Source organism: Dasypus novemcinctus, chromosome 1, assembly GCF_030445035.2.
Source record: "Dasypus novemcinctus isolate mDasNov1 chromosome 1, mDasNov1.1.hap2, whole genome shotgun sequence".
In the NCBI taxonomy this organism is placed as follows: domain Eukaryota; kingdom Metazoa; phylum Chordata; class Mammalia; order Cingulata; family Dasypodidae; genus Dasypus; species Dasypus novemcinctus.
Genome location: NC_080673.1, coordinates 201,870,269 through 201,885,169, shown reverse-complemented (window position 1 = coordinate 201,885,169; position 14,901 = coordinate 201,870,269). Strand labels below are relative to the sequence as shown.

The window sequence follows — 14,901 nt, the reverse complement described above, 5'->3', positions numbered from 1 at the left end:
AGTTCTCTTCAGCCCTCTATTCCCTGATTAGTCTTTGTTTTAATGAAACACAGCCCCCATTAGCTTCTTGGTAAAGGGCGCGTGGGAGAGTTAAATATTTTGAAATTTTGTTAGGCTGAAATTTTTTTATTCTGCCGCTATACTTGACTGATAGTTTGACCAATCTTAGAATTCTGGGAATTGTTTAAAATTGTTCTTATGATTTCCTCTTCTTTTCTCTAATTTCTATTTCTAAAACTGTAATTATTCAGATGTTGGACCTTATGGACTGCCCCTTTGGTTTCTTTTGTGTGTGTGTGTTTTTCTCTTTACCTTCACTTTATTCTTTTGCATACTTTTTGGAGGGTGTCCTATGCTTTATCTTCTAAACCTTTGAGGTTTTCCTTTAAATTTTTAACTTCTAATTCTTCAAGAGCATTTTCACTCCGAATGTTCTCTTCTTAAGGAAATAACATATTCATATTATTTTAAGACTGCTATGACTTCCGGTATCTCTCTGGAAACATTCAGTTTCTTTTGGTTACTGCTTGTCCACTGTTACCTCCATGTTCATAGATGTCTGCTCTCACTTGGCGGTCTGCTCATGTGTATGAGTGTAGTAATAAAAGCTGCTGGGAGGCTGTGCACCCAGAAGTAGGGCTGGTGGGCTGTGCCCCTGCTCTGCTAGATCAGTCTGGGCCATTCTGTCGGGGAACCTCCGATGTCAGTGTTTTCAGCTCATTCTTCAAGAGTGGTCAGATTCTCCAGGAAGAGCCTTCTGGCCTGCTGCCTGGATGGAAAAGGCCCAGCTGCCAGCACTGGGGCACCACACGGGAAGGAGGCCTGGGGTTTTAGAAGTCTGATTGTGAACTTTCAGCCCTCTGTTTTCATGACAGGGCCTTAACCTTCGACTGAGCCTGATTTCCCAAGTTCAGAGACTCTTCCAGACAACAAGTCTCCAGTCGTCTGCAGGGCTGAGAGAGGACATTGGCCTGCTGGGCAGAGGAGGGGTGTGGAAGAGGTTTTCTGGGGAAGTGTTTCCTAATGAGATATTCTAATCTTTCCTCCTGTTTTAGTTTCACTTTTTAGCCCCACTTTTAGATGTATGTTTTGATATGGGGGGATTATGCAGGGTGGATTATGTTCATTTTTTGCTTCCTCCATTGCTGATAGAATTCAGCTTTTTGGGGGGTCTGTTAAGCCCTTTACTGCTCATTAATTGGGGCAGTTTGAGGTTATTTATGAATCCCAAAAAGGGAAAGATTATGTTTTAAACTAATCTGTTCTTTTGGGTGTGATATCCTTTGATTGTGTTAGATTCAGCTGAGATGTCTTTGATTAAATTACCTGTTAAAATTAGGGCTTTGATTCCACCGTGTCAGTAGGGCGTGACTCACGGTTGGACTCCTGCCCCCTTGTTGGGCAGATCTAAACCTACACTAACCAAGAAGACAGATGGGCAAAGAGAGCTCTGTCAGTTTTGATCTTGGAGCCATTCACCTGGTAGTTTACAGCTGAGACTGATACAGGAGGCCCTGAGAGATGAGCCCTGTGCCAGCCTAGAGCTGAGATGGGAGGAAGCTGGGCCCACAGAGCCTCAAGAGGAAAAGAAAGCCCAGGAAAGAGAGACCAGGCAGAGACTGGCAACCATGGTGTGTTAACACATGAGCAACTGACTTGGTGAGAAAGCATCCTTGAGTTGGACTCTTTAGGGCCTTATAATTGTGAGCTTTTACCCCAAATAAATACCCTTTATAAAAGCCAGCAGATTTCTAGTACTTTGCATTAGTAGCCCTTTGGCAGACTAATACGTTGCTCTACTTTCCAGCTTTTAAAATTTTGTTGCTGTTGTTTCTTCTTCATTTTTCCCATATTTTTCCTTTTGCCTTAAAAAAAAAAAAGGGAGATGCATGTTACAAATCTGCTGTCTTCGTTGTTAATATTTTCTAAATTAACGTGTGTATTTTGTAATAAAAAATATAAAAACAATTTTAAAGGAGAAAAAAAATCCCAATATTACAAACCATTATTTTATCTTTTTTTCTGCAACACGACAGAGACCCCATTCAGCTAATAATTATAATAATAAAAATAATAATAGTAGTGATAATAATGGCAGCTATTCTTTATTAGGACTTACTAGATACCGGGCACTGTACTAAGTATTATCTCTTTTTATTGTATTGTTTCCTTTCCACAGAAGAAACTGAGGCTCTGAGAGGTTGAACAACTTGTCTAGATTACACAGCAAGTTAAGTGATTAGCTCCTGTGTGAGAGATATCAAATCAATCTTGAACAAAGTATAAAAAAACAAAACTAGGCTGTGTGGTTTAAGGCAGTACTCCAAATTTGAGATTTCTGTATTTTCAATATTTAGATGGAGAAGTCTTTCCATGCGTACACATTAATTTTTCTATCTCTAAAATTTAAGCACTAACAATGCTTATTTAGCAAAGTAGTGTTTTGTTCAACAATGGTTAATCCAAGCAACCTTGACTGAGTCCACTTCCATCTTGATGCAAGATGGATTCGATACAAGAGTCTTAAACCCCTTCCCTCTTCTTACTGCCTCTGGGCATTTTGGACCCATGCAGCAACCTGGTGTGCCACTAGAACGGGAAGCTATGACTGTGTAGCTCTAGCCACTGTTACCCACACCCAGCACCAGCCTTTTCCTCCCCACATTTATTTGTGAGATTCTTGGTGTGGTCCGTGCTCGTGGTCTCTGTCCACATAGATGGACTTTTGCTGGTTAGACTCTTATCCTCTCTCCACTTCTTCATGATTCTCCTAGGAGGAAGTTATCCAGTGGTCTGGAAGAAGGAACTGGGCATGCTCAGCTCAACTCCACCCTCCCTCCATTCTGTGCTGAGCTAGTGGAGAAGGTCTGCTGTTTGGGGGAGTATGTTTCTGTTTGGATACACATCTGAACCACTTTCTCTAATCTCACTTTCATCTCCATTAAAGCTGACATTTGACTTCTCTCTGGCTTGACCATGCATGTGATTGTATTTGGTTCCCACCTTGGGCACGGAGGAGGTTTGTGATTCATTGAACTTTCTAGAATTACGATCACTCTCTGTTCCTTAACTTGAGTTTCTTTTATGATGCCTTTAAAGGTCATCCCAGTGCACAGAAGAAATCTCTTCTTTGAAATCCACATTGCTGTCATGGAAAACAAGTTAGGAAGATCTTTGAAATTCTCATTTAAAATAAAAATATTTAGCGGCATATTGTTTTGCAGATGAAGTTTTACTATTTTAGATAGTGTGAATATTTAATGAAGCCGTCTTTAATTCCTCATAGAAATGCAAATCTGTATGCTTTCCCATGAGTTCTTTTAGACAAGGATGGAATCTCTAGCTGGGGACATATTCTGAAGGTGCCGGAATTAACAAATTAAGCTTCTCAAAGAAGAAGGAAAGAGGATTTTGGAGGATCTTTCTTTTCTAAACTTTGTCTTCCACCTGGTACTTAGGGCATATCCCACAGGCTTTAGGTGCTCTCCCACTTTTCAGGTATGCAGTACATAAATAAAAAGCTTGCCATGTCCCTCACATTGACCCCTCCACTGTACTGCACCCCTGCAGGGGGCTCGGGCTTACCCTATCCTTGGACCACCACCCCACCCCAGAGTGTCAAGAGTAAGCAAAACCACGTGGAGATAACACAGGAAATACCTCGCAGATGGATACTTAACAGAGGAGACCTCACTTGCATTTCCTCTCACCCCCAGGCCCCCGGTCACTCGTGGTGCTCAGAATCCCCCAGCAGGCTGCCCGCGGTCCTGCCCTCTGCCCCAGGAGAAGGTCTGCAGCCCTGCACCCAGGACACAGGGCCCTGGGACACGTTTCTGCCCAACCTCCAGGTCCCCTCTGCCATTTCCTCTCCTAGATGCTTCCCACTTTCGTCGTGATCCTCTCTGCTCCCCACGGGAAGCCTGCGCACTCTAGTCTCGGTGCCTTTGATTGTGCTGCTCCCTCTTAGCTGAATGCTGGATCCTGTACCGTCCAATTCAAACACCGGTGCCTTCCCACCCTGCGCTGAGCCTCCCCTTGCCTGTCCCATTAGCCTGCCACATCACCCTTGTGGCGCCAACCCCCACCTACCTATAATCACAGTATTAGCCACAGCCGCAACAGCCAGCCCAACAGCAGCTGGCGTTTACTCAACACGCCTCCGTGCCAGCTCTCTCAGATATTAAACTGTTTAATGACGGTGGTGCGCTGAAGCTGTATGGACCCCAGAAAAACAGGTTCTCAAGGCGAATCCATTCCTACGGGTGTGAACCCACTCTAAGTAGGACCTTTCAGTGAGGCTCTTCCAGTTAAGGCATGGCCTGCCTCAGTCAGGATGGGTTTTAATCCTATTACTGGATCCTTTATAAGGGAATGAAATTCAGAGAAAGCCACAGGAGGGAAGAAGCTGCAACAGACTCAGAAGAGAAGGGAGAGACCCACAGACGCCACCGTGTGCCTTGCCATTTGGTGGAGGAGCCCAGGATCATTGGCAGTCGGTCTTTGGGTAGAGAGTGAAGCAGTCTAGTAAAATAGGGACTCAATAGATGGATCTGGAACCTCACAGAGTCCACGTGGACATCAGTAACCCCAGATGGCTGCTGGAAGGCCCTCCCCAAGATTCTGCCACTCAGAACAAGGGCTTCTTCTGGAAGCCAGGAGAAGCCCCGGATATTCCCCGAGGACTTTATCATTGGGCCCTCCAGGGGATTGATGGGTAGAGTGATCAGTCAAAACAGCAGCTGGAACTCCTGCCCTGCCATTAGCCAAGGGGTGGAGTAAATAACAGTTCAAAAAGCCAGGCGTGAGGCCTGAGTGCGCGCTCTTGCGTGCTCTTGCCTGTGGACGCCTGTCCTGCCCTCTGTGCACCACTCTCGCCAGTTTTTCTCTGTGTGATGGCCACGCAAGTAAAACCTGGGGATTTATAACCTGAAATGGGGAATTGTCATCTGTAAATCAGCCCTCTTTATCCCTTTTCAGCACTTTCCTCTCTACCTGGGACCCCTGCTCTGTTATTTTCTCTCATTTCTCGTCCCTCCTTGCCTGAATAAATTACTGGCCTAACTCACCCGATGTGCTCTTGAAATTCATTTCTGCAGCATAGCCAAGAACCTAGACAAAATCTGGTAGCAAAAGCACTGCCTTGATGATGCCTTGATTTGGACATTTGCCCTCACTCTAAGCGCTAGCGAATAAATTCCCATTGTTCGAGCTGAACAATTTCATGGTATGTACTTTAAGGTGCTTAGGGAACTAAAACACACGGGTGTACACAGTTGTCAAAACTTAGATTGTACACTGAGTACGTGCAGATTACTGTGTGGCAGTTATACCTTAACTAGGCTGTTTTTTAAAAATTGCTCTGTGTTGGGTGGTATTATTATCGTTGTTTTACACATGAAGGAGCAGAGGCATAGACAGATTAGTGTTAACTGCCCAAGGTCACTGGTTAGTAGCTGGGATCTGGCGTCTGTCTGCAGCAGCCATGCTCTTTGTTGCTGTTATTGCTTCTCAGTAAAGATCCACGTCTCATTCATTTTCCTTCTCTAGCTCCCCCCCTCCCCCCCCCCGGGGAGCTGCACAGTGCTTTCAGCTGCACAGAGTTGGTGCTCATTAATGATTTTTTTTTTTGGATTAATGAATGAGGGTGTAAATATATTTTTTGTTGTTAATGTAAATTTACTGTGAAAAAATAAATGTGGAAAGAGGGAATTTACTGAGAGACTAAGATCGGTAAAGCGCTTTAAAGACTCGGGCTCCTAAATGTCCCTGTATAGATGTAATCACACACCACCTCGGGGTCGCCGCCTTGAGGGGCATCGGACCGACCATGCAAGCTGTGTGCGCTGCTCAGCCGACCTGGCAGGAAGCCCACCCAGAAGGCCAAGCCCCCTTATCTGCTGTTACCATGGAAACCCAACAATGGGCTAGTGGCGGTCACCTGTCTTCCAAATTAGGGAAAAAGCAAGGTCTGGTATCATCCCCTTGTGAGCAAGGTTTCGTGGGCTAGGGAACATCCTAATGGACCTCTTTCCTCCAGGAGGTCTGGGTTTCGTCCGATTCTGCAGGTTGCCTCTGCAGATGTGCATTCGTGGGTGGTCCTGCTCATCCTCCAAGGCCCATCTCACCTCTCCAGGGAGGCTTTGGGGGCTCCCCCAGGAGGGATCACCCTCCCCTAGCCCACAACACCTGACCAGAGTCCTTTTCTTCTTTAGGGCCCTTTTCGCTCTCCCCTGCATCTGAGTTTTTCCTGAAGGACAAACCCTAGAAATGAAGCCTGAGCTTTCCACACCGAGGCTTGCGTCCTGCCGAGGCTGTCGTGGACTGGCCTTGGCCTTGGGAAGGTCGGCAGGTGTGGGGGGAGCCCTGCCCTTGGCTCCTGACAGCCTGTATTTTTTTTCTTTTCTTTTTTTTGAATTTTTTTTCTCTATTTTTTTTCAAATTTACATTAAAAAAAATAGGAGGTCCCCATATACCCCCCACCCCCCTCACCCCACTCCTCCCACACCAACAACCTCTGTATTTTATTGTAAACATTTTTCTGATGCCGACTACGTTAAAACATCTGAATATGAACAGATGAATATTAAAAATAGGTTTGAGAGCAGAAAACTCTACCAACTTTTAAGATGAAAGACTTGTGCTATAATCCCCCCCACCCCGGTTTGGTTTAGTTCCTTGGGCAGGGGAGAGGGTTACTATTTCCAGTGACCTGCCTTTTTAGGGGTTTGGGGGCTGGAGTCTGAGAAACACTAGACTGTGGTGTCCCTGGAACAGCTTTTCTGGAGAAGGCAGTGCGTGGAGACTGAGATGCGTTGGAACGAGTGCTGGCAGTGCAGTCCTGCATCTAGGATTTGCCGAGGACTGGGGTGACCTGTGCTGGAGGAGCTCCTGTTTTGGCGGGGGACCTGTGGCTAGGGGTAGGACCCTGAAGAAGGACGTGGAGGACGCCAAACATCTGCAGAAATGACGCTGCTGCCAAGCAGTTCGTTGGAGACCAGAGACCAAAAGGACAAATCGGAGAGTTTCAGGAAGACACGAATGGGAGGAGCACTGGAAGCAGCGCCAAGAGCAGGGCATTCAGGCTCAAAGAGCTGTGAGTAGGAGTAGGTGTGACGGAAGTCCCAGATGTGGGGTGGCCCTGGTAGAACAGAACAGACCTTTCCAAGTGTCGCTTGGTTGAGAGCAGGGTGGGACCTCATAGCCCACATTTAGAAGGTTGTTTCCCTAGGGAACGGGGAGCCGCTCAAGGTTTTGCACTAAATAGCAACACGATGAGAATGAGAAATATGGAATTTTTTTCTCTCCTCCCCGCCCCTGTTGTCTGCTCTTGTGTCCATTCACTGTGTGTTTTTCTGTGTCTGCTTGCATTCTTGCCAGCGGCACCGGGAATCTGTGTCTCTTTTTGTTGCGTTATCTTGCTGCATCAGCTCACCGTGTGTGCAGCACTACTCCTGGGTGGGCTGCTCTCACTGCAGGGCGCACTCCCTGCGCATGGGGCTCCCCCACGCGGGGGACACCCCTGCGTGGCACGGCACTCCTTGCGCGCATCAGCACTGCACACGGGCCAGCTCCACACTGGTCAAGGAGGCCCGGGGTTTGAACCCTGGACCTCCCGTGTGATAGACAGACGCTCTATCAGTTGAGCCAAATCTGCTTCCCAGAAATATGGAATTAATGACCACCAGACTCCAGAGATCAGGGAGGGGCTTTAGAAGCAGCGGGCCAGCCCTGGTCCTAAAGGAGCCCCCGGTCTCCGGTGCATCGTGGTTTTAAACACTTGGAGACGTTTTTCGGGATCCCGAACAAATGGCTGACTGCCGTAGGTCTAAAAGGATGCCGTTTATTAGCCGTGTGCTCTCTTTCCCCCGCTCACCGCCCACTTCACCCCTGTCTGGTTTCTGTCTTGGCGCTGTCCCAGGCACGCGGAGAATTGCTGCGCGAGAGGGTGCAGCAGCTGGAGGCCCAGGAGGAGCGCTTTGCGGAGACGCTGGCCTCTCTGCAGTTCCAGAAGGCGGCCAAGATGACGGAGACCCTGTCGGCGTACACCGCCCTCCTGGGCATCCGGGACCTGCTCCTGGAAGAGCTGAGCGAGTCCGAGACCCTGACAAAGGCGGCCTGTGCGCAGATCCTGGAGTCCCACAGCCCGGTGAGCTCAGCCTCCGGGAGGCGGCGGCACAGCCTGGCCCCGTCACCCCCTGGTGCTTTTTGGAGCCCGCCTCCGTTTCTTCTCCTTCCCCGAGCTTCTAGCAACCACCCGACCTGTCACTGTGAGGACCGAATGCGGTCACGTATGATCACAGAGCACCTTCTCACCCAAGACCTCTTCACTGACCCTAAGACTCCTCCTTTTTGCATTTTAACGTCTCTGAAACTGGATGCATCTTATAGTCAAGGGCACGTGAGAGTTGAATTATTGGCATTGTCTCTTTCATAGGGTTATGAAATAGAACAGAGTGTCTTTCATTAATATCATCCTAGATACAATGGAATAAGGTATTCATTTTTATTTTTACAATTCTAATTATTACCATTCTTTCCATGTGCTGCGTTTTCCAGGGGGACAGGTATATCCATAAAGCCAAAGCTATGCCAGTAGCTCTTTTGATGACTAATTTAGTCTTTTTCTGTATAAATTTTAGAATTCCATGGGTTGTTATATTATTTATAGCAAAGAAAAGGGCACTCACGTTTATGATGTGCCTCGTATGTCGGAGGCGGGCTCTAGTGAGTTGTGAATGGAGATGGTCTCATTTAAGCATTGAGAACTCTAATTATGCGCCAGATTATTGTTTAAGCTTGATCAGTAATTTGCAATTTTGATCAGTAATTTGCCGCTTTACAGTTTTGCTGTTTGTCTTATTAATTAATTATTGAGCCCTACTATGCAGCAGGTACTATTATTATGCTCAGTTCTCAGGTAAAGAAATTGAGATGCAGGCAGGTGGCATGTCAGGCACTTGGTCAAGGTCATATGGCTAATAAACGGCAGGCTCCAGAAACTGAATCTCTGTTCCCGACTTCAGCCCACTGTGCCGTGTTCATGGATATACTACTTGAGCCACCAAGGGGGATCCACAAAATTTCTTTTAAAAATAGTAAATGACAGACTCTGTGGGGACCAAGGCTATTTTTTCTGGCCAACCCTAGACACCCTGCATGGTGACAACAATTTTAAAGATCTAAAGGTAGTAGAAGGATTTGTAGCTTCCAGCACATGTCATCCAGATGCTGGATAAATGGAAATATACTTTTTTTTTTTTCAATGAGAAACTTAATGTTTTTCTTTCTTTTTTTTTTTTTAATTACCTTTTTTTAAAAGTTACTAGATCACTAAATGATATTGCAGGAAATATACTTTTTAATGCTTTGCTGAACTTGCAAGAGAATATGGAAAACCCCCAAGGGCCAAGGATACTGCAGAGGAAGCTGAATCTTGGAGGTAGATGGAAAATTCAAAAATTATTTTACCATGGGGGTAAAGGCTGAAGCATAACAACAATGCATGACTTTGAGGAAGAGGAGGTGAGGCCTTGGGATGCACTAATGTGGCCAAAAACTCCATGAGGGGCTCAGGGCAGCTTTCCACCCACCAGCCAAGGAAACCGACCGGGAAACCAGTCCACCTGCACCCCTGCTCCCGGGGTGGGGGAAAGTCTCCCCTGGGAATTCCACATCGGGAAGGAGCAGAAGTATATTTTAGCCATTCTGTTGGGGAGCCTCCAAACTGATAAATTAAATTAAAATGGTTTCAGACTGGTAGTGTGCCCCGTACATGGCAGAAGCAAAGGCAGATCATCTCCAGAGAAAACTATTCTCAATCTGGGCACATTAGGATTTCCAAAGAGTACGTTTAGCCAAATGTGAGTTCTCAGTAAAAAAAAAAAAGAAAAAAAGATAAAGCAACATTGAACATAATAGAAGGAAGAAAGGCAACCTATACACAGAAGAAACAAAAAACAAGATTATAATCCCCAGAAGTTTTAGAGATTAGTATAGAATGCAAAATGATTTGTGAAACTGTTAAACGAGTTAAAGATAATACCAAAATGGTAAAAAAATAAAAATAAAAATCAATTTACCTGGAGCACACAGTAATTCTAAATGTGTATATACGTAACAAAAGACTCAAAATAGCAAAAGGAAAAGTAGTTAACAAGGAGAAATTCATAAATCTATCACCACTAGTGGGAAATTTCTGTCCTTCTCTCAGTAATTGATAGGTAAATCAGATGAACCACAATAAAGAAATAAACTGACCAACACAACTAAACTGTATTTTGTAGACATATACAGACTCTCGTGACTAACATTGTTCTACAGCACACATGGAAAAGATTTCAAAAAATTGACCATGTGGTATCATTCTGATCACCTTATGGACAGCAAAGATATTAAGTTAAATCATTTTTTTTTTAATGATGCCAAAGTCTATATATATCTGGAAATTTTAAAGCACACTTCTAAATAATTCATGAGTCAAAGAAATATTGGAAATTAAAAAATATGTAGAACAGAAAAATAATGTGAATAGTACTTATTAAAATTGTGGGATTCATGGGGTTGGATATGGTTCAAGCCGTTGAGCACCTGCCTCCCACATGGGAGTTCCTGTGTCCCATTGCCTCCTAAAAACAAAACAAAACAAAACAAACAACAAGCAAAACAAATTAAAAAAACAGCTTCAGGAAGCTGATGTGGCTCAGTGGTTGAGCACTGGCCAGCCCCTGGTACCTCAAAAAAAAAAATCGTGGGAGTCAGCTAAAGCAGTTTTTAGAGATAAATTTATGCCCTAAACACTTACATTAGGAAAGAAGAAAGGCTTACAATTAAGATCAAATGAAAAGTTGGGGTGGGGGAGAAGCAACAAAATGAACCTGTAGAAAGTAGAAGGAAGGAAGTTAAGAGCATAAATAAATTAATTAAAACCAAAACTACCATGGAAAGAATCAATAAAGTAAAAAGATGATTTTTTTAAACAAATTCTAATGAAATATAGAACTCTCTGGCAAGACTGACAATTTTAAAAAGAAGGTAAGAGACTAGTAAATAATATTAGCATTATAAAAAGCAACATAACTATCAATGTGTTAGAGTTTTAAAATAAATTAACGCAGATAAATTTGAAAACCGAAATGAAATGAAAAGTTCCTAGAAAAATGGCCACTGCCAAAACTGACTCGAGTAGAAAAAAGTGACTGAGTAGTCCTATTACCATAAAAGAATTGGTTCAGTAGTTGAAATTTTTTTCACACAATAGAAAGACTCAACCCCAGTTGTTTTATAGGTGAGTTTCTTCAAATTTTCAAGTATCAAAAATTTCCAGTCATATACAAATTATTCTGAGATTAGGAAAATAGGGAATATTCCTCAACTAATTTTATTAAGCTAGGATAACCTTGACCCACCCCCAAACCCAACATGAATAGAATGAGAAAGAACAATGGTAGAGCAAGCCCACCCATAAATATAAATGTAAAATTTGTAAGCAAAAAATAGCAGTCACAACAAACATAATCCAGCCATGTATTAAAAAATACATCATGGAGCTTGGATTTATCCCAAGAATAAAAGTTTAACCTTAGAACATCCATTTTTAAAATCCACCAGTTTAAAAGGAGGTAAACCAAAGGTCATTTCAGTATACCAGAGGAAGTAGTAGAGTTCAACATCCATTAAATGTAAAACTCCTTACCAAATTAACAATAGAAGGAAACCTCTAAAATATATTCCACAACCCTCCCGCCCCCAGCAATTGTCCTCACACTTAGAAGTGATTGGGAAACGGACTTTGGCCCAGTGGTTAGGGCGTCCGTCTACCACATGGGAGGTCCGCGGTTCAAACCCCGGGCCTCCTCTACCCGTGTGGAGCTGGCCATGCGCAGTGCTGATGCGCGCAAGGAGTGCCGTGCCATGCAAGGGTGTCCCCCGCGTGGGGGAGCCCCACGCGCAAGGAGTGCGCCCGTGAGGAAAGCCGCCCAGCGTGAAAAGAAAGAGCAGCCTGCCTAGGAATGGCGCTGCCCACACTTCCCGTGCCGCTGACGACAACAGAAGTGGAAAAAGAAACAAGACGCAGCAAATAGACACCAAGAACAGACAACCAGGGGAGGGGGGGAAATTAAATAAATAAAATAAATCTTTAAAAAAAAAAAGAAAGAAGTGATCGTGTGGAGGTGGACCTCTGCCCACCTTTCAAATGGAGGAAATGACGCCTTCAGAAGGGGGGCGGGGGAGGCAGGTCCAAGGTCACTGAATAGTTAAGGGCAGAATAAGGACCCTGGAAGCTTCTGGCGCTTGGTCCACAACTCATCTGTCTACCCATGGGAAACCTGGGACACAGGCATGGTCCAGCCCTAAAACAATGTCTCCTTTAACTTGAGAACATCTAATTTCTATTAATAGGCAAGGAAGACAACACATACATTTTCAATTTCATGCTCAAGCTTTCTTGAGTAGCATCACTGCCTCCCATCTCTAGTTTGTCTAGAATAGAGAAGCTACTGTGTCCTGCACTGGAAGGAACTAATAATAAATCAGATGATGTCATATTATTAAACTGAAGCTAACACAATGGATATAATGCAGGGTTTTCTTCAGTTTGCATTTGGGGGAAGACAAGCCTTTTGGTTTTTCCCAGATAATAGACCTTGATTCTGCAATTTGCTCATTCAGCGTTGACTGCTTTCCTAGTGTCAATGGGCTTTTAAGCTATTAAACTTTCCGGAAATTTTTTAAAAAAATCTTATGAAATGAAATGCTTTAGAAGAAATGGTTACTGAGAAAACTGTACCAAGTACACCTAATTTGATGAAAGATTTAGACTCATTTAGTGAAACAGGAATATATTCAAGGACTCAGGGGATCCCTGGTCAAGTGGCAAGGATGGACAAACTTCAGTAGATGGGCTTACTGATAACTGTGAACCCAGACTTCTGTACCTGCTGCATTTTCATTTCATTTTACATTGCTGTGTACCCCTGTCCCAAGCCCGAAACCTGAGGGGCTCCTCCGTTCTCACATCTGCCTTACCCCTCATGTGCCACTGGTCACCCAGTTACAGATTTTGCCTGAGTTCTCTCGTTTCTGAATTCGGCTGCCCAGCTCCACTGCTCTGATTCATCTAGACCTGAAAAATATTCTAACGTTCATCTTAGCTAGCACCGAGTTCTCATTAAGCCCATGGCACGGTGTTCAGCATTTATATACCTTCTGACAGCCCTGTGTGATTATTATGCCCATTTCGCAGGCGAGGGAACTGAGGTCAGGGAAGGCCCCTCACTTCTCCTCGGTCCCACAACTGGAAAGCAGAGCCGAGGCCTTCTGTCTCCAAGGCCTGTGTCCCTGGCTATTGTCCAGTCTGCCTGGCTGAAAGCCAGAGGGATCTCCCTGAAAAAATAAAATTGGTCACTCACAGTCCCCTCCCCCAGCTCATTTAAAAATCTCCCCTCCCACCATGCCCTCCCTCAGACCTTGCCCTTTAGCCTTCTGGACCTTCTCCCCGCTGCCTGAACACTTGAGTCAGTCATGCCGCTGTTTCTTTGAAGGACCCTCTGCCTAGAATGCTTCTACCCCACCCCTTTGCAAACACCTACTGCATCTTACAACAAGTCCAAATGTTGCCTCTTCCATGAAGCCATCTGTGATTCCTTCAGGCAGAGTTGGTCTCTCCTGGTTCTGTGCTCCCGTAACCCTCTGTTCCAAATCTCTGTGATAGCAGATCATAGCCATTAGCCATCACAGTAACTGGTGCAGACAGCGGTCCGTTGTTTCCAGAGTCTGGGGGCCACATCTCATGCACCCCTGAATCCCTCATACCCATTAAAATGCCAGGAACTCTCTATCTACTATCACCTATCTGCTGTCCTTCAGCTCTCTGTCTTTGTATCATTATCTGCCTTATCCATCCGTCCTTCTGTTCATTCATCTATCATCCATCCATCTACCCATCCACCCACCATCTATCTGTCTGTTCCTAACCAGAGTTCATGGGCAGCTTGAAAATCAAGCTGTTTTATGGCAGGCTTTGTCCCCTCCATGTCTCCCGGTGGCAGTGCCAGGCAAGGTCAGCCTCCGCCTCAGGCAGTGGGCTGGGGTTGGCTCCTCCGTAGAAGTGCCCCTGGCCCACGTGCCTGTGCTGCAAAACTCATTTGGGGAAAATGTATCTTAGTGTTCAGGGAAACTCTGCCTTCAGTTCTGTTTCCATTTTCTACAGCAAGAGGGATCTTCATCATTACAGATCTCACCATGTTAGAAACCTCTGCTTGGGAGCATTCAAAGCTTCCCTGTGGCACATGGCTTGGCTATAAACCTCTTTAGGCTATGACCTGACTTTGCCCCTCTGGCTGATTTTTCTTCTGTCTTGGGTCTTTATATGTGTGTGTGTGTTTCTTTTTATGTTGGGTCTTGAGTCTTGAGTAGTGTCTCTGAGCCTTTTTGGTGGCTTTGAGAATCTGATACAAGTTCCGATCCTTCTGCAGGAAAACAGACTATTTTGCACTGATTTTAACCAGATCCAGGACTGTTATCTGCAAATGAGGGCATCCAAGGCCACTGTCGCAGCCCCTGGCAACCTGGTGAATGATGGGCTAAGTGTTTGCGTCCTGCGAATCCTGGGGCCCTCTTGCCTCCCCTCCTAAGAAGCAGGAGAGGCTGTGGACATTTTCTTCTTCCCGGTTTATCTGAGTTGCATGGCCTAAAGAATGAGACTTACTCTCCTTGGCCAACGAGATGCAGCATAGCTGGTGGTTGAGAGCACAAACCCTGCAGCCAACCACCCTGGCCTCAAAATCTGGCTTCACTGCTTACCAGCTACGTAACCAGACAAATTACCCTAACCCTCTCTGTCCCAATTTCCTCATCTGTAAAACGTGGGACTAGGAGTATGTATTCCCCAGGGTTGTTGTA

General features: G+C 45.1%; 1 protein-coding gene across 5 annotated transcripts in view; it reads left to right on the top strand.

The window, feature by feature from the left end:
- The window catches only part of EVC2 (EvC ciliary complex subunit 2), a 166,890-nt gene that overhangs the window by 136,478 nt on the left and 15,511 nt on the right, over positions 1-14,901 (top strand). For 4 of the 5 annotated variants that reach the window (XM_058301201.2, XM_058301196.1, XM_071217375.1 and 1 more), the window contains one exon: positions 7,919-8,146. The exons of the other annotated variant lie outside the window; for it this stretch is intronic. In XM_058301201.2, the coding sequence (XP_058157184.1) occupies positions 7,919-8,146 (228 nt within the window). The remainder of the gene's footprint in view (positions 1-7,918; positions 8,147-14,901) is intronic. 5 annotated transcript variants of the gene reach the window in all.